This window comes from Vipera ursinii (genome assembly GCF_947247035.1).
Source record: "Vipera ursinii genome assembly, chromosome: 4".
In the NCBI taxonomy this organism is placed as follows: Eukaryota; Metazoa; Chordata; class Lepidosauria; order Squamata; family Viperidae; genus Vipera; species Vipera ursinii.
The window spans coordinates 95,457,878-95,476,789 of record NC_139514.1 but is presented as its reverse complement, the minus strand read 5'-3'; the positions used below and the strand labels follow the sequence as shown (position 1 = coordinate 95,476,789).

At 36.8% G+C, this 18,912-nt stretch overlaps 1 protein-coding gene across 3 annotated transcripts in view; it reads right to left on the bottom strand.

Moving 5' to 3' along the window:
- FARP1 (FERM, ARH/RhoGEF and pleckstrin domain protein 1) overlaps positions 1 to 18,912 on the bottom strand; it is a 171,983-nt gene that overhangs the window by 54,966 nt on the left and 98,105 nt on the right. For all 3 annotated transcript variants that reach the window (XM_083362005.1, XM_083362004.1, XM_083362006.1), the window contains exons 3-13: positions 18,401 to 18,505; positions 15,831 to 15,873; positions 13,715 to 13,793; positions 11,601 to 11,698; positions 9,146 to 9,260; positions 8,490 to 8,637; positions 8,143 to 8,238; positions 6,107 to 6,270; positions 2,549 to 2,617; positions 1,504 to 1,579; positions 127 to 367 (exon numbers count right to left, since the gene is read on the bottom strand). In XM_083362005.1, the coding sequence (XP_083218131.1) occupies positions 127 to 367; positions 1,504 to 1,579; positions 2,549 to 2,617; positions 6,107 to 6,270; positions 8,143 to 8,238; positions 8,490 to 8,637; positions 9,146 to 9,260; positions 11,601 to 11,698; positions 13,715 to 13,793; positions 15,831 to 15,873; positions 18,401 to 18,505 (1,234 nt within the window). The remainder of the gene's footprint in view (positions 1 to 126; positions 368 to 1,503; positions 1,580 to 2,548; positions 2,618 to 6,106; positions 6,271 to 8,142; positions 8,239 to 8,489; positions 8,638 to 9,145; positions 9,261 to 11,600; positions 11,699 to 13,714; positions 13,794 to 15,830; positions 15,874 to 18,400; positions 18,506 to 18,912) is intronic.

Below are 18,912 nucleotides of genomic sequence, written 5' to 3'. Positions count from 1 at the left end.
TGTCATTTGTTTGGGAATGTGACTGACTCATTTGCCCTCTGAGGAGATCGTACTCGCTATCTACATCACTGCAGTCAATAAAAGGTATTGATGTGCTACTGCCATGAGTAGCTCTGGATGCAGGACCTGTGCTTGGCTGCTGTGTCTGAGATCTGCTGAACTGTGACCTGTCCTTTACGACCTCCTCTTCCTCCTCCATCGTTGCCATTGTAGTACCATCTATCCCCTGGCCTTCCTTAGGGCTTTTTTTCTGGGAAGAAATTGTGTGTGGTCCACCATCTTCCACTGAAATATTTAATTCCTTTCCCTGTTGGCAGCTTTGCACAACCAGGGAATCAGCACCATCTCCATAGGTAAAACTAGAACTCTGGAAAGAGAAAGGAAGAAATGTGATACAGGAGGCAATAAATTATCATCAATCTTTATAGCAACTGTTTTACAAATTCAACATAAATAGGACTCTCTTCAGTATAAGAAACTCTTTATTTTCAGCTGCCCCCCATTAAAACCACCTTGGATATTACACCTAGTGCAGGGGTGTCAAACTCGCAACGTCACGTGACGTGTTGCAACGTATCGTGACTTTTTTGCCATTGCCGGCAATGGGGTGAGGCGCGGTTTTGCTATGATGCATCCAGCCCGCGGGCCAGCAGTTTGACACCCCTGATCTGAAAACACTGACAGAAAATTCCAATACAGCAAATGACTCAATCTATCCCAGTTCAAATTAAACCCTTCCATGAAGATGCCAAAAGCAATACCATAACAAAAAAAACCCCACTTCCATAAAATTGCATGGCACAGAAAAGAATGAACTGGGGTTGAGAGTAGGAGAGGGAAAGGGAAAGGAAGGATTTAAGAGGACGAGATTCAGCGATCATTTGTTCTGTTTTAAAAGTGAGGGAGTCTTGAGCTCACACTCCTATTATTTGCCATGGTCGCAATGACTTAAGAAGAGCCAAAGATTACAGTATCTCATCACTGTTGCTTAGTCTCTGAGCAATGGCACATCCTCTTATTAGTGAACAGATTGACATACTTTCTCTTTCATTTAATTTGTCATCATTGCTTATTCTTGACATTTTTATTATCCTTTTGATCTATTCTTTCCCCAGCATCCATTTCCAAGCATTTACATTACTTTGTACACAATGTTTCAACTGTATTTATTTAGACCTCATTTGTTTAAACAATTCTTCAAGATTGATTTTGGTCAACTTCCTTTGGGAATGTGTCTACATCTCCTCTTGTTCTTTGTCCTTACAAACAATGCCACACCCCCGTTAGAACTCCCAGATTTGCGTGAATTTGCTAAATACTCAGTTTCAGTATGGTAAAGCTCTTGTTGAAGTTAAATTCTTTCTGTCTGTTTGCATTTTCCATTTATTCAGCAGCATTCCCATTCAAGCAATTTGTTTGCACTCCTTAAATAACAATACACAACAAAAAAAAACAAAGCAGCATTTGGATTTTTAGTTAGCAAAAGCATGAAAAATAACTGACTTGTTTTGGCACCATGGAAAGTTGCTCTGTAGATTTTGGAGTCAGACTCCTAACAGAATGGATCTTGCTGTGTTTTCTGTGGAGAGAAAAAGTGCCACTGAAGCAGGGACAGTCACGGTTGTTTGCCTTGAGCTTTTGGAAGAAAGGCGGACTATAAAATTAACCAACAAAATTAATTAAAAATTAAAAATGTTTGCAGCCAACTCCTTCATTAACTCTTGTAGTAATTATGGAAAACAAAAACCCCAAATAAACATATTGCTTTTGGGATGCGTATGTGGGGGTATGTCATTATGGTGAGATATATATACTTCACTAATATATTACAAAAACTTAAGGAAAGGGGGACCTCTGATTCCAAAATCTGACTCAGAATGTAAAACCTGTTGCTAAAATCAAGATTTAACTCATCATGTTACAGAGGGCTTTGGAAATAGATCTGGCAATGGCATGCCAAAACCCACTCTACTATTGTCTAACATTTCACCACTAGTAGATAAATTGATTTTTTTTAAAGCAGAAAAACATTAAACATTAGTAACAGTATAATCCAAAGACTGTTTTGGAACATCTGTCATCAGAGCTACCTTCTTTGGACAGAAAACCTCTTCTGCTCTTAGCGTAATTCTCTGTCAGCCAAGTCAGAGCTCTCCCAGCAGAAGCACTAAGCTGGCTGAAAGCTTCAGAAGAGGTGATTCTAATAAAAAGATAACATGCAGGAGCTGGCAAGTTGGAACTATTTACTCAAAGGGGACAAAGAGCAATACAGTTAATCACTGAACAAATGTTCTCAGAGTCAAAATACCAGTATTTCGGCTAGAAGAGCAAGTAGCTAAAGGCTTTTGGATGGGGAAAAATACGCAACACTTTGCTTTTCCTGCATTCATGGCTGCTTTTCTTTCACCAAACGTGCAACCAACTTTTATCCCAACTGCCTCTAACTATCATGTGGCTAATTAAGAAAAATCCTGAACAAGCGAAAGATCTTAAAAACAAATGATATATCATCATCATCACCGTCACCATCATCAAAAGTATCTCAAACCTCTCAAATTGCACTTTTTTATGTCCTCCTTCTTTAACATAGTCAAGGACTTGCTTCTGAGTTCGGCCACTAAGGGGAAGGAAGGAGGGAGGGAGAGAAAGGGAAGGAGGGAGAGAAAGAAACAATTATAAAAAACAGAAAATTAATAACTAATAACATTGTTTTGGGGGTTTATTCCTATATGTTCTTACTGCATTTTGTTTTCTTATGGGCAGTAAAGGTAAAGGTTCCCCCGCACATGCGTGCTAGTCGTTTCTGACTCTAGGGGCTCATCTCCGTTTCAAAGCCAAAGAGCCAGCGCTTCGCCGAGAACATCTCCGTGGTCATGTGGCCGGCATCACTAGATGCCAAAGGTGCACGGAACGCTGTTACCTTCCCACCGTAGTGGTCCCTATTTTTCTACTTGCATTTTTTACGTGCTTTTGAACTGCTAGGTTGGCAGAAGCTGGGACGAGTAACAGGCGGTCAACTCTGTTATGCGGCACTTGGGGTTTGACCCACCAAACTGCCGACCTTCTGATCGACAAGCTCAGCGTCCTAACCCACTGAGCCACCGTGTCCCTTTACCTATGGGCAGTAGCTGATGTCAGAAAAAAAATGGATGAAAAGTGCAGTATGCATTGTTATCGTTCTACTTATGGCTCTGAAAATAGCCTCTGTGCTGTTAAGTCAACTACTCTAAAAATAATATTAGAAAGTCTACTGGTTTTATGAACTTTAAGAGGCTCAAATATTAATTATATTATTTGTAGGCACTGGCAACAACTGAGTGCCTTAATATTAAATGCAATCCTTTGGCTACATCCCGAGAGAGCTCATAAACTTTCTAAGGAGACAGAGAAAACAAAAACTAAATATTGCAAAAAATCCTGAGATTGGTAACAGTACTATATACTGTAAATTCCAGTAGTCTTACAGTTATTATTTATTTATTTATTATCCTGCAAATTATCCCAAGAAAAGGTTTGTTATCACCATGGATTTAATGAGGCAGAGAGAGGCATCTGCACATCTACTGGTATCCAGGTGCTTGCGAGGCGGGACAAAGATGGAATGCGCACTATGACATTAGTACAAATGTTAAAACTTGCATTCTTACATCGAACTTCATTATGCAGGCACATAATTACCATATTTCTGTGATAACATCATGACGTAATACATATGCTCACATATAAATCCATTTATGGATAAACTGACCCTCAATTTTTTAACCAAAATACCATGAAAAATGCAACCGCCTATGGATAAGCTCATCACATTTTTTTCCATGGTACTTTGTGGGTCTGCTTAGTCATGGATGGGCTTACATGCAAATATATATGGCGTGTACAAGCATTTATGAAAGGTATTACCATATATATTCATGAACAAGCTGAATCCAATTGGGGGTCTATTTTGGCTCCTAAAATTCTCAATTTATCCATATGTACAATACAGGTGAAACTCGAAAAATTAGAATATCGTGCAAAAGTTCATTTATTGCAGTAATGAAACTTAAAAGGGGAAACTAATATATGAGATAGACTCATTACATGCAAAGCAAGATAGTTCAAGCTGTGATTTGTCATAATTGTGATGGATTATGGTGTACAGCTCATGAAAACACCAAATCCACAATCTCATAAAATTAGAATATTACATGCAATCAATAAAACAAGGAGTGTACATAGAACAATATCGGCCCTTTGAAAAGTATAAGCATGCATATGTACTCAGTACTTCGTTTGGGCCCCTTTTGTAGCAATTACTGCCTCAATGTGGCGTGGCATGGAAGCTATCAGCCTGTGGCACTGCTGAGGTGTTATGGAAAACCAGGATGCTTCAATAGCGGCCTTCAGCTCTTCTGGATTGTTCAGTCTCATGTCTGTCATCTTTCTCTTGGCAATGCCCCATAGATTCTCTATGGGGTTCAGGTCAGGCGAGTTTGCTGGCCAAGCAAGCAGAGTAATCCCACGGTCATTGAACCAGATTTTGGTGCTTTGGGCAGTGTGGGCAGGTGCCAAGTCCTGCTGGAAAATGAAGTCAGCATCCCCATAAAGCTCATCTGTGGAAGGAAACATGAAGTGCTCCAAAATCTCCTGGTAGACGGCTGTGTTGACCCTGGACTTAATGAAGCACAGTGGACCAACACCAACAGATGACATGGCTCCCCAAATCAACACAGACTGTGGAAACTTCACACTGGACTTCAAGCATCTTGCAGTGTGTGCCTCTCCATTTTTCCTCCAGACTCTGGGTCCTTGGTTTCCAAATGAGATGCAAAAGTTGCTCTCATCAGAAAAGAGGACTTTGGACCACTGAGCAACAGACCAGGTCTGGGTTTTTTTAGCCCAGGTAAGACGCTTCTGACGTTGTTTGTTGTTCAGGAGCGGCTTAACAAGAGGAATATGACATTTGAAGCCCATGTCCAGGATCCGTCTGTGTGTGGTGGCTCTTGATGCACTGACTCCAGCCTCAGTCTGCTCCTTGTGAAAGTCCCCAACACTTTTGAATGGCCTTTTCCTGACAATGCTCTCCAGGCTGCAGTCATCCCTGCTGCTTGTGCACCTTTTTCTTCCACACTTTTCCCTTCCACATAACTTTCTATTAATGTGCTTTGATACAGCACTTTGGGAATATCCAACTTCTTTTGCAATTACCTTTTGAGGCTTTCCCTCCTTATGGAGGGTGTCAATGATGGTTTTCTACACAACTGTCAGGTCAGCAGTCTTCCCCATGATTGTGATTCCTACTGAACCAGACTGAGAGACCATTTAAAGGCTCAGGAACCCTTTGCAGGTGTTATGGCTTAATTAGCTGATTAGAGTGGGACACTTTGAGCCTAGAATATTGCACCTATTCACAATATTCTAATTTTCTGAGATTGTGGATTTGGGGTTTTCATGAGCTGTAAGCCATAATCATCACAATTATGACAAATCACAGCTTGAACTATCTTGCTTTGCATGTAATGAGTCTATCTCATATATAAGTTTCCCCTTTTAAGTTGCATTACTGGAATAAATGAACTTTTGCACAATATTCTAATTTTTCGAGTTTCACCTGTATACCTATTTAACAAGCACTTGTTCAGAAACCATTCAAATTTACAATGGCATTAAACAAGTGATACTTACAATGGTCCTTGAAGTTCTGGCCATCAGAACTTCCTATGGTCACGTGGCTGCCAGTTGTGATGTTCTTTGCTGAGTCCCTACAAGCAAAGTCAATGGGGAAGCAAATGGCAACCACATGACACCCTCATTTACTCACAGTGTGGGATTTGCTTAACAATGGCAACTGGAAGCTCTGGAATTGTCATTGCTAAGTGGGGCAGTCATGTGATGTTGTGTTTTATACAAGTGTCACAGTGATGGAAATTCCAGTCGGTATTGCCACTGTGGTTTCATTTTGCTCTGGAAAAACTCTGAAAGAGTTTATGAATCTGGTAACCTGTAGCAGTCCTAGTAGATTTAAGTCAAATTGGGGAAAAGTTAGTTTGAATATTAAAATTTAACATAGGTTGTTGGGAAAGAGCATTTTTCATGATTATGGTAATAGAAAACAAAATCCTACCTGAACCTAAAAGATGAACCTCTGGTAAAAAGAACAGGTTTGGGTTTGGGTTTGGGTTCCTCAAACAGCCTGAAGAAGGCATGGTGTTCTACACAAATTTTCCAAAACGCCTTGCACAAATCCCGACTAGCCATTAGAAATTCCAATGTGTCCTGGAAGTTACTCTGAAAAATAATTAAACTAGGTTTAGTATTGGAAAAAGAAAAGGAATAAAAACATATCAAAGAGAAGAGAGAGAGAGGTTTTTTTTTTCTTTTGAAATAAGCATTTTCCCTTTGGCTGTCTGGTTTACTTGAAGATGGAATATATTTTGTCTGCAATGAAGATGAAAACCTTTATAATTATGTGTTATGAGACTGATTCTTTGGATCTATGCTTGTTTTCCTTCTAAGTGTAGATAGCATCCAGACAAGACCCAGATGAAATAATATATTTTTCCTGTTATTCTTTTGGGTGAAAAGCAGAATAGACAAGAATTTTCCTGACATGTGAATTTTAAAGGAATATTTTGGGCAAAGCCCAACAATGTTAACATGACCATTTTCATTTCTTTAAAGCAATGCTTTGTAAGCAATGCTTTCCCCTGATGCAGTTTTGCAGACGTGTGAAGACATTACTACTCTTTTTGTCAATTCTAAATTTGTTCTATCTCAACTTCTTTTGTTAGATTCTCCCCAAACCCCAGCAGCAATAAAGGACTATTTTGCATCTATACGTTTGGCCTTGTGTTTATGTGTGTTGTGTATTTCATTTACTGCAGGTTTTTTTTTAAAGACTGGTGCCTAGCTTTATTTTGTTCATATTTTTTTCTTTCATTTTAAGGCCATGCATGCTTCTTGGAAGGAAGACAAGGAATATTCCTCTTAGGTGCCTGGGATTAGTTGTATGTGATTGTGTAGCTAATGTATTTCTGTAGTTTGCTTTGTTGTGAGTTTGTGTGGCATAGGTTTTTTTTCCACCTGTGAGGTAATTGCAAATGGAACAGAATGGAATGGAAGAACAGAACAGAATAGAATAAACAGAGTTGAAAGGGACCTTGTAGGTTATCTAGTCCAACCCCCTGCCCAAGCAGGAGTCCCTACACATTTCTGACAGATAGCAGTCCAGTTTCTTCTTGAAAGCCTCCAGTGATGAAGCACCAACAACATCTGAAGACAGTCTGCTCCACTGGTTGATTGTTCTTACTGTCAGGAAATTTCTCCTTATTTCCAGGTTGAATCTCTCCTTGATCAGTTTCCATCTGTTATTCCTTGTCTGGCTTTCAGGTGCTTTGGAAAATAGCTTGACCCCCTCCTCTCTGTGACAGCCCCTCAAATATTAGAGCACTGTTAACATGTCTCCCCTGGACCTTCTCTTCACTAGATTAGCCATGCCCAGTTCCTGTAACCATTCTTCATATGTTTTAGCCTCCAGGCCCCTAATCATCCTTGTTGCTCTTCTCTGCACTCTCTCCAGAGTCCCAACATCTTTTTTATAGTGTGGAGACCAAAACTGGTTACAGTATTGTAGGTGTGGTCTTACTAAGGCTTTGTAAAGTGGTATTAGTACCTCATGTGACCTTGATTGAATCCCTCTGTTAATGCAATTTAGGATTACATTGGCTTTTGTTCTGTGTTGTGCTTATTCTGAAGGACAATCACATTTTTAAAAATGAAGGTTGTGTGTTGCTTTGCTTGTGTATTTTTCTGCACTATTATCAGTTTCTCACCTGTGAAATAGGCATTCTATTGTCCTTTATGAGAAAAATATATGCTTTGCAATTGGGAGTCAGATTGTTATTTCTGCCTTGTGCTAGAGAATGAACTGGACATGGGCATAATGAGCGTTGCCAGGGTGAAATAGCAGCTGGAAGGCAGAAAGTTGACCTGGAAAACAGTGCTTTTTAAAGTTATTCTTGCCTTGCACCTTTGTGATCTAGAGAGAAACGTGGGGCACAGAAATATGTCAGGAATAAATAAGGACTTAATTTAAGGAAGTAATGAAAAGTATCCTAAATTACTAAAATCCCCAGAGAGTCTGCCGTTTTAGAGACTTACATTTACATCTGGCCGTAGTTTAATAAGAAAACGCTTCCTCTTAAAGCTGAGTTTTCGAACTTTAGACCAGTTGAATGCATTTATCTTCGTGTAACCCTAATAATACATAATGAAGTAAAAAAAGGTATTTGGTAGTCAGTTTGCATTACTGTCCCATATCAAACAAAAAAGAATAAAAAATCCCCTTGTAGATGGCTATTGGATCTTGTTAACCAAGCCAAATTAACAAAGACATGGCTTATCTTACTTCTACCACAAATTTTACCAGTGATTTATGATCTGGAGAGATCAACAATCCAACCTTTGTTGTTTGCAATTTGGATTGCAAAGTAGAGCCACTTACGCACCTGAAACACCAGAATGCCTGTATGAGCTACTCCTAGATTGATCTTAGTTCCTTCTCTGTCCTTAGCTGGATGCAACCGCATTCCATACATTTCCAAACGACGGGCAATTTCAAGCAGCTGGAAATCGGACTCTGCTGGTGTCTGACCACTGAAGGAGTTATAATGCATTTCACAAGGTTAAATGAAAGTAGTTTTGAAGAACCTGGCTTTTCAAGGAAATACTGTTTCCGCCTCAAATAAGCTCTGTTATTCATTGTAAGACAGAAAATAACTTTATAAGTCATATTGTCTAGTTAGTACAGTATCCACTAGAATATACCATTTAACAGAGCTGAGAGTTTCATATATAAGAGCAATAAACCAGAAGCATAATCACTTTGTCTTCCTGCTCCTCTGCAAAGCAACCTAATGCTTCTTCCAAATTTGGGAGATACTGATCTCTAACTTTAAAAAAAGGTTCTTCCATCAATAATGCAAATATTTTGTATTAATCTCCCTACTTGATATATCATCATATTCAGATCTCCTCCACCATCCTTTTATCTTTCTCAGACTTATTTTATAATTAAAATAAAAAAATATCCTTTATACGTTTCCTACTGTATTAAGCATATCATTGTCATTCCAATAGTCATGCTTAAGTACAATATACTTACATATGATTATGATGAAATTCTATTATTTTGTCTTCTAAAGCTTCTTGTTGAGGTATATATTTGTTTTTTGCTAAGTGTTCATGATCAACGGTTTCATCAAAATCTCCAATTTCAGCTAAAGGGAAAAAAATACTCAGTGAATAAAAATCTAGATTTGGAGAGGAGACTTCCACTAGAAGATATAAATCATCCTGATTCTACGAACATTAGCAATATATTGCAGTTAGTTCAACAGGTAGTCCCTCCAGAGTGTTCAATTTTTATTCTCAAAATGGCACAATGTATTTTTCATGTGAAGGTGTGAAAACACATAGATAAAATACTGGGCAACTGCAGTTGTCATGAATTTAGGAAATAAAAAAAATCTACACCTATTACTACTTGTTTCAAATGGACACGGACACACACACACACAGAAACACACATACACATACACCATAACCACCATAACGCCCCAAGTCCTTCTGATTTCTTACATTTAGAGTTTCAGTGGATATCATCAGATATGATTAAGACACATCTTGAAGATTTCCATTTGAAACTCTTAGTATAAATACTAGCTAACAGTGGTTAACCTGTTATCTTAGACACCACACAAGGCTTGATTCAATGTAGACCAACAATTATTATAAAGGGAAATCTTTTGGGAAATTCACATCATTATGGATTGGTAAGCTTACAAACAATAGAGAAATTTAAATAGACAATGTTTTCTACATAAAAAAGAATATCGTTTGATCATGTGTTTATGGAAATCAAATGCCGTCAGATATTTAAATCCTCTTTGTTCATTGATAAAATTATCATAGGTATGTAGGATTTTTTAAGAATGGTACCATGTTATGTAATTGAGAAATATTTTAATTTGCATGCATAACTAATAAATATATCAGACAGGTACAATAGATAAAATCTGATAAAATCTATCATAGATAGATTTTAGATCTGTCAATAAATATGATACCAAACATGCATAATAGGTGAAATCTTCTTGCCAACCAGAACCATGTTTTGAAAGCCAATTCTGTTGCTAATCTCATTCTGAAAAGCAAGATTACTTTCTAAAATGTCAAAAGTGTTGAGTTTCAGATTGCTTAGATGATTAGACCAACATTGTTCTTCATCCTTTACATTTTCAGTGAAACTGGAGAATTACTGGTTCTTTTGTAGGAGGATTTTTATTCCCAGCACCTCATGTAGTTTATTTTTTTACTTTGTTTCATTAATCCCAATAGAATTGATCTCCAAAGTTTTAAAATTGTTAGAAAAGGAGGATGGATCTCCATGTGTCAATTCAAAGCTCTTCATGGATTGGGATACTTGGAATATGGAGGTAAAGACTTGGAAAATGAAATCACAGTTTTCTTTAGCATACTATTTCAACATGTCATCTCTTTTTTTAATACAAATTTTATTATTTAAAATATTTAAAAACTTTGGACATGGTGTAATCGGTCTAACATACCTTCTTGTCTTACATCATTTTTTGTATGTTATATACATTTTATATACATATCATTTATATGCAATTATACAATATTCGATCTTATCATTCACCTTATTCTAATATTATTCAAGTTCAACATCTTGTATATCTCTATTAAGTCCTTCCTTTCTGTTCCCACCATAGGTAAAACTTGTTCCAAATTTTATAATACTCTGACTGATCTTTATTTTTTATTTCCAAAGTTAACTTGTCCATTTCTGCGCAAGCCCATATTTTGTTTATCACCTCACTCTCGTCAGGTGTTTCATGTCATCTATTGTTATGGGCTTCAAAAAAAATCACATACATACACAGTAGCTGTGCTGATTCTATTTGTAGCAGCCATCTGATCTACATTCAGACAATGAAATTAATCTAAAATTCTATTTTATAATACAACAGAGATCTTTTGCCAAGAACACTGAAATGTTTTTTATTTGATTATTTCCAGAAGCTCCTGTTTGGGCTTACACTTGCATATCTAAATGCAAAGCAACTAATTTTTCGGACCACTTCAGAGAGAAGAATGAAACAACAATTCGTTTTCAAAATATAAGTGAGTACCCATAAGAAAAAGCTGGGATTTGGCTAATACATTCCCCCATTGTTATTTCACATCCTATTTTTAAGGATTGAGTGTAGTCCCACTTTTACAGCTTCAGCCCTTAATGTTATGGCGATAAAGTCAGTGATTTTAGAATGTCAACAAATGTAACTCTGAAAATAAACAAGGAAATAGTTTATTAGAAATTGCTAGTTTTCCCCCTCTAAACACAGACATTGTGGAACTACGACTGTACAAATATTTTAGGTAAATATTGCATAGTATCTGATATACAAGAATATAGGAAAGAAAAAAATAAACTTCTGGGAACAGTTTTATTTTCAGCTTTGTAATCTATAGAAAATGTTGCCTAATATCACACTGTTCAAAATGCAGAAGGTAAACGATGAAAAAGCTTTACTTACACTGTACAATATGTGATATTAAAAGAGCAGCACTAGTGTCATTACAGGTTAGTCTTCCTTGTGCTAAATCCTGTTTAACTTGCAATGCAAATAAGTACCTGAAAAGGCACATAAAAAAGAAAATATTACTAATGCTTTTATGGAGTGTTCATAAAATCAAAATGTTTACACATCCCTTACTTAACAAGTTTATTTGGGATGAACAACCTGCCCATACGTTAGGGTTATCAGGTGGGGTCTTTCTCTGAGAACCTGATACATTATTTACATATAAAGTGTGCCTGTATCTTTTTGGTTCTAGCACCTTGAAATATCTTCTTTATGGGAGTCTCACTGCTGACACTATTAGAATATTTGTGGTATCCAGTCAAGCCTCTCCCCATTTTTTGTGTAAACTTTTTTATTTATTTATTTATTTATTTATTAGTTTTTATAAACCGCCCTTCTCCCGAGGGACTCAGGGCGGTGTACAGAGGAAGGAAGGTCTACAGATGAACAATAAAAAGTAATAAAAACAATATTGAAAACAAACTGGGACCCCAATTAACGCTATCATGCCAGGCCGGAGTGCTGGAACAGGAAAGTTTTTAAGTCGCGTCGGAAGGTACGGAGGTCGGGGGCCATCCGGATTTCGGTTGGTAAGCTGTTCCAGAGGGCTGGCGCACCCACTGAGAATGCCCTCCCCCTGGGGGCCACCAGCCGACATTCCTTGAGCGGTGGCACCCTGAGGAGGCCCTCTCTGTGGGAGCGCACAGGACGGTGGGGTGCTGACATTGGCAGAAGGTGCTCCCGTAGGTAGTCCGGACCCATGCCATGTAGGGCTTTGTATGTCATTGTTAGCACCTTGAACTTCACACAGAAGGCAACCGGAAGCCAGTGCAGCGCACGGAGGAGAGGTGTGATATGGGAGTATCGGGAGGCTCCCAAGAGTGTCCATGCCGCTGCACTTTGCACCAGCTGAAGCTTCCGAGTGGATCTCAAGGGCAGCCCCATGTAGAGAGCGTTGCAATAGTCTAGGCGAGAGGTCACAAGGGCATGGGTGACTGTACGTAAGGAATCCAGGTCCAGATAAGGCCGTAGTTGGCGAACTAGTCGTACCCGGGAGAAGGCCCCCTTGGTCACAGCTCCTATGTGGTCTTCTAGGGAGAGCTGCGAGTCTAGGAGGACACCCAGGTTACCATTTCTAAATATTTAATTTTTATGTTATTATTTGTAATTCTGAATGTGCATATTGTTCATATAACACTAATTTATCCTTACAAGAACTAACTATAACCAAAACATTTTTTGCACAACAAATTTCACAAAATGTTTTTATAAATTATAAGCACCCTAGATTATTAATTTCACTACGGTGACCATCAATTTAGCCCTATTAGAGGAGGGGAAAATACTACCAGATATTTCAGTCAATGATGAAGTACAAGTTTCATTTCTGCATCATGAAAAAAACTGTCTTTTCATTGTTATTAACCATTTGACTTAGTATTTTCTTTGAAAGATGTCCCAAGATCCAAAGATTCGGCAAGGAATATCTTAGTACAATTACTCCATTGATTTTGAGAGGAATAGGAAATCTCCCTGCCATCTTTCAAGCTCTGCTGATTTCTCTATGCAGAGAGAGAAGGGACACAGCTGTGGACAGACATTATTCAGCAGAAGGCTACTTAAAACATGAGAAATTAGGGGTAGGAAAAGGGACAGAAAAAATCAGTGGGGATAAAATCCTCAGTGAATGCATATAGGTAAGAGCAATATTTCCCAATTAACTACTCTTCAGATGCCAGTTACCTAGCATGCTGGGTAACAGCAATATAAAATAAACAATTATGGATTAAATTATAATATTAGCAAGTGCTGATAATTCATTTTAAAATATGAAGATACTGGGCTACGGAAATAAAAATCAGCTCTATTCCCAGTTAAAAAAATAAATCTGAATATAACAACAGAACAAATTAAATCAAATTTTAGATCAGTCATTCGAAAGCCTGGAATCCTTTCAAGTAAACTCCTGACCTCACTTTAAAATGGTTTATTTTAAAATTTGGTATGAATATTTCCATTCTTGTTGTGTTGATGAAGAGGAACATAAAATGGACGCTTACACCAACCTTGTTAATTCTTCTTGTAGCTGAGCATGATCAGGTGGGAAGAATTTTACCACAAATTTTAGAATGACATGCTTAGGTCCTAAGAGACAAAATGAAGGACAGCAATGACAAAACTCATGAATTTATTGTTTACATATATTGCATAAAATTATTTCATTCATAGCATGTCTTTAGAAGTGACTGAACAATATAAACTATGTAATATTAGTAAAAAGTGAACCAATGCAAAATCAAATATACGGTAATATTGACTAAACCAAACTATGTCTCAGACTGAAATGGAGGGGGCAAAAGAAATGTAGCCACTGTCTTAATAATCCTAGAATCTTACTTGAAAAAACAATAGTAAATTTTTTCAAGGGCAAACCAATTTATATGAAATTATCTTGTAAATACTAATCTCTGATTTTTGAGATTTTTAATAATCAAAAAGATAATTTGTAAGATCTTAAAAATATATTCTAATGGTTAGGGTTTTATTGCTTCAAGTCATTCTGGACTCCTGGTAACTTCCTGGACAGGTCCCTGCACCTTGTTCTGGCCAAATGGCCAGAGGAGATTTGCATTACCTTCTTCTTCCTATGGCTGATACAGTATGATGGCCCAAAGTCATCCAGTTGGTTTTCTGTCTGAAGGGGGATTAGAACCTATAGTCTTCCATTTGTTGTGGCAGTCTTGTGCTTTAGCCGCTACACTTTAATTGACTTAGTATTAAAACTAAAATGTAACAGGTAAGACATTTTTATATACTGTATCTTCCCTGTAATGCAGCTAATGGGATCATCTGATATCTAGTATTTGTATACATTTTTCATAAATCATAAATGTCTAATATAGAAACACGTACTTCAGTCTCTGGTTTTTCTTTCAAACTTTATACAAACTTTATCTGTCTTTTACTCAAGGAAGATTTATTTCTCTTATTCTTTGTATGAAATCACACTTTCCTCATATTAGTTTACACTGGAAGAAATATGACTTTAAGAAACTAAAATTTTGAAGTTTGTTTGAGAATTGTGCCAAATTGAACTTTTTTTTCTGGATATAGGCAATTTTTGACTACAGAGTAATCTAGGTTACTTATATTCAGGTATGAGTATTAATTTTAGCCCTAACGAAATATTTTTATAACCTGATATAAACCTTACTCAAATAAATAGTTAGCTGTGGCCCCTAATATGACCATCAATATTCTACTTTGAAAACCATTTAGTTAATCAGGAATTTGTAAGCCTCATTCTTTGGTCCTAACATGGTCCTTAATAACTAATAATCACCTTGTATTCTTCCCCTTTGGTTTGGTCTTTTAACCTTAGCACTTTATATGAGAATTCCATAAAATATTAAATTCCAAGGTAGCAGTACAGTGGTACTCATCTGCTATGAAACTCATAGAATTTTTGTCCCAGTACTTATTGCTTGCTTGGTACTCAATGCACAAGTTAGAATTTGTCAGTGTCGGCTGCCTTGTGATTTGCTACATTATTCCTCATGGGAATAAGGAATATTTCCACTATATAAGGAAATATGTCAAATTTCATTTTGGTCAATATGCTATTTATACTTTTTCTTCTCCTGTAATCTACATAGACAAAAAAAAAATGCTCTGCTCAAAAAATGCAGACTACTTAGTTCCTGAACTAAATACTTAAGTGATTAAATGGAAAATATACAATTAACAAACTTGTTTCACTGCTGTTACTCAGGGTTGGTTTACTAAAGATATTACTAGAAGTAAACCTCGCCTAAGTTTGTATGCCATAATAGTAGGCAGAAAGACAGAAGGTGAGGTTCAATAAATATACAGTATTCAAAAATAACATTTTTTTCTGTCCTAAATCAAATAAATTCTAGTGTTAACTGACACTCTTTGTCCTAACCATCTGCGGAGAGGACAGGTGCATCTAATCTTCTTTATTTGGCACATTTGTTATAGCTCCAACATTCTCAAATATTTATAGTCAGGGCAATGTTCAAATATGGCCTCTGCACGTAAAATTCAATTATATATATTATTTTGTCTATACATTTAATAGTTCAAATAAAATCAGGGAAGGCTAAGTATCATCTGAAAATGGATCTATATTTGCACCAAAAGAAAACTGTCAACACATACTTTTGATTTGTTTTATGATAGGTTTCAAAAGATCCAGCCAAACCTGGGGGGAAAGAAAGGATACAATCACTGATGCAGCTAAAACAAAAAAACAGAGCTGTGCAGTTTAATTTATAACCCAATCATACCTAGATTGCATCATTTTTACCAGATCTGAACTGTATAAATTAGGATAATCAATGGATATTGCATTTGGAAATCACTGTAGTTTTTTCCAAGTTAGATTTCATTGGACAGAGTGCAATGAGGACAGGAGACACAAATCTGGATTACTAACTCAAGGAGTAATCATACACATAGTAAGTAGGATATAAACTGTACTAAACTGAATTTTCAGAGGGAAAAAAACGTGTTAACAATAGTGATATCTTGCAAAAAACCCCACCAAACTAATTATAGCATGATCTGTTATCTACACAAATACTAAAATTAAATAAAGAGAACCCAATTAAACAAATGAGTAAAAATATTTTACTTGTTCGTTTATTTATTGACAAAAATGATCCAAAGTTGCATATAGGTGTGTGGTTGAATAATGTGAACCTTTGCTTTTAGTAACTTCTCGGAGTTATTACAATGATGTTGAATTCTCTCCCTTTTTACACAATCAGCATGACAGTGGACTGGTGGAGTTCAAACTCTCTGGAAATCTTTTCTAACCTGATGACCATCAATCAGGGTAATTTTGGAGGTCTCAAATTTTCATTATTCAAGCCATGACACACTCCACAAACCGGTGTGGTGAAGAGTCTGGTAGTAAACACCCAGGATTCTGTTCTTTAAATAAGGCAGAATCTCCCACACTCATACCTGATTATTATCAGGTAATTGTCATTTGATTAAAATACTAATTTCTTGACTTTTGGTTTGACGTCACAACGTGACGAACACAGGAAGACAGGGCTCCGTCTTCCACATTCGATTTTGCCCCGCTGGGGACCCTAAAAAGGGTCAAAAGTTTCCCTGAAGAGGTGACGGAGGGGACCCTTGTTGATCGCAGAAGGGTGGCAGCCCTTCCATTTGATCTGAGGAATCTCTCCAAACTGGCGGAGGAAAAGACTGGCTATATTCGTGCAGACAGTCAGAAGCTGCTGACAACCAAAGGAAATAAGCACTAACAAGCGATTTTTGAGCAACGTGGACGAAACTGGGTGAGACTCTATCCTCTCTTTATAACTTTAAGACTTTTTCCTGGAAAAAATTGCCCAAAAAAAGAATCCTCCCTGATGGGAGAGGGAAATTTCTGCTCCATTCCCTCAGGAAAAAAAACAGCAAACTAACTGCTTGGGGGAAAATGGAGAAAATTATAAGATTAATTTGGAATCAATATAGATATATAGCCTTGAAATTTGGGGACTAAAAGTGCTTTTGAGACTTTTTTTAGAAAAGAGACTTGAAAAGCTTGCAATATAAGTTAGAAGCTGGAAGAAGGCAATAACAACATCTAGTGGCGAACCATAGCACTACAATTTATTATGCTTAAAGGAAATTTGGCCTGAAGCCCAGATTCAGATAAGACTTTGGATGTCCTTGGAAGCTTTCATTTTTGAACACTGCAGCTGGAGAAGGAAAAAAAAACCCACCACCACCAACAACATATTGTTTGTAAGTTATATTTAGACCATTAATGCATTTTGATTATTTTGAGGAAAAAGTCAATTAATTTAAAATTATTTTTGTTAGCCAGTAAAAACTTCTATGTCTTAGTCATTTATATTCATATGTGAAAAAACAGTTTTCAGGTGTTGTTTTTTTTAAAAAACAGATCTTGGTGTTTCTTGGCCTTCTATTAATGTTATGTTTTGAACACACTTGGCACCCTGAAAAATGTGTGCATGTCCAAATTTCTGGAAAGAATGACTAAAATATAACCCAGTTACAATTGCATGGATACCCAGCACAGGAGTAGAAGGCTTTACCATGTTATTTCTGGCACAGAGATGATACTCAGAAAGAAAACTGGACAGATTACACTCTGTAGTAGCAAGTGACCCTCTCTTATAAAAGCTTAAAATACAGAACAGTTGCCAAGGTACAACAGATTTGTTTTTAGTAGGAGAGAGGAAGAAAAGGATGAACACATGTTATTTTCATAATGTTAAACATAATGAACTGGATAGCTATCACTCAGTCCATGATTAATTATATTTCCATCAAGACTGGATTTTTGTTCTTGAAATAATAATAAAAAGCTGTCCAATAAATATGTGTACACATTTTAGTAAAACAAAAGTGTAAATTCTGTAGTCTATCTATAACAATATGTTTTACTCTACTGCTGTGTATATTATTTATGGACAAGCATATTGCACATTTGTGACTGATTAATTGTGATGTGTTTGATGGAAAGCTGAAATTACAGTCTATTTTAGATAAATTTTGTATACAACTTTCATCATCATCACGTAGCTAGGAAACATTGTTTACTCATATGCTCTTGCATATCTACTTTGCTTTCAAGTGAGAAAACTAGAAAATATTTTAAGGCAGATAGGAAGTGGCAAAGAGCGTGAAAAGGTTATAAAATGATATCATGGGAGAGATGATTTAGGCAAAATATCTTTACATACCATGACCTTCTTATGATCCAGAAACTCAAGGCCAAAATAATCACCTTCAACAAGATTCAGATGGTTGCAGACTGCATCCAATAAAATCTTTCCTGGAGCTCTTTGCTGTATTGAAGAACAAATATTATATATTATATGTAAAAATGAAAAAGCCACATTAAAAATCCATCTCACATTCAAGTTATTTTGTCTTCTCACATATGATAACAAAATCATGCTTTCCTGTGCACAGTCTATTTTTAGGTGAATGTCAAAGTGCTGAAGGCCCTATGGTGTCTCTGCTTTACATTATAGTAGAATGAGTTAGCAGAAGAGTGGAGAGGAAGGTAAGCTAGCTGAATACTCTTCCATTTAGTTCTTCAGCTGCTAGGTAGCTATTTTCTCTTTAAGAAATAGGAAGGAAAGGGACAACTAATTTCTAAGTTTGAAATTTACACACACACACCGATAAAAACGGAACAATTGCAACAATAACCATGAAAGAGATTCTAGATTCCCCCCCTCACTATAAT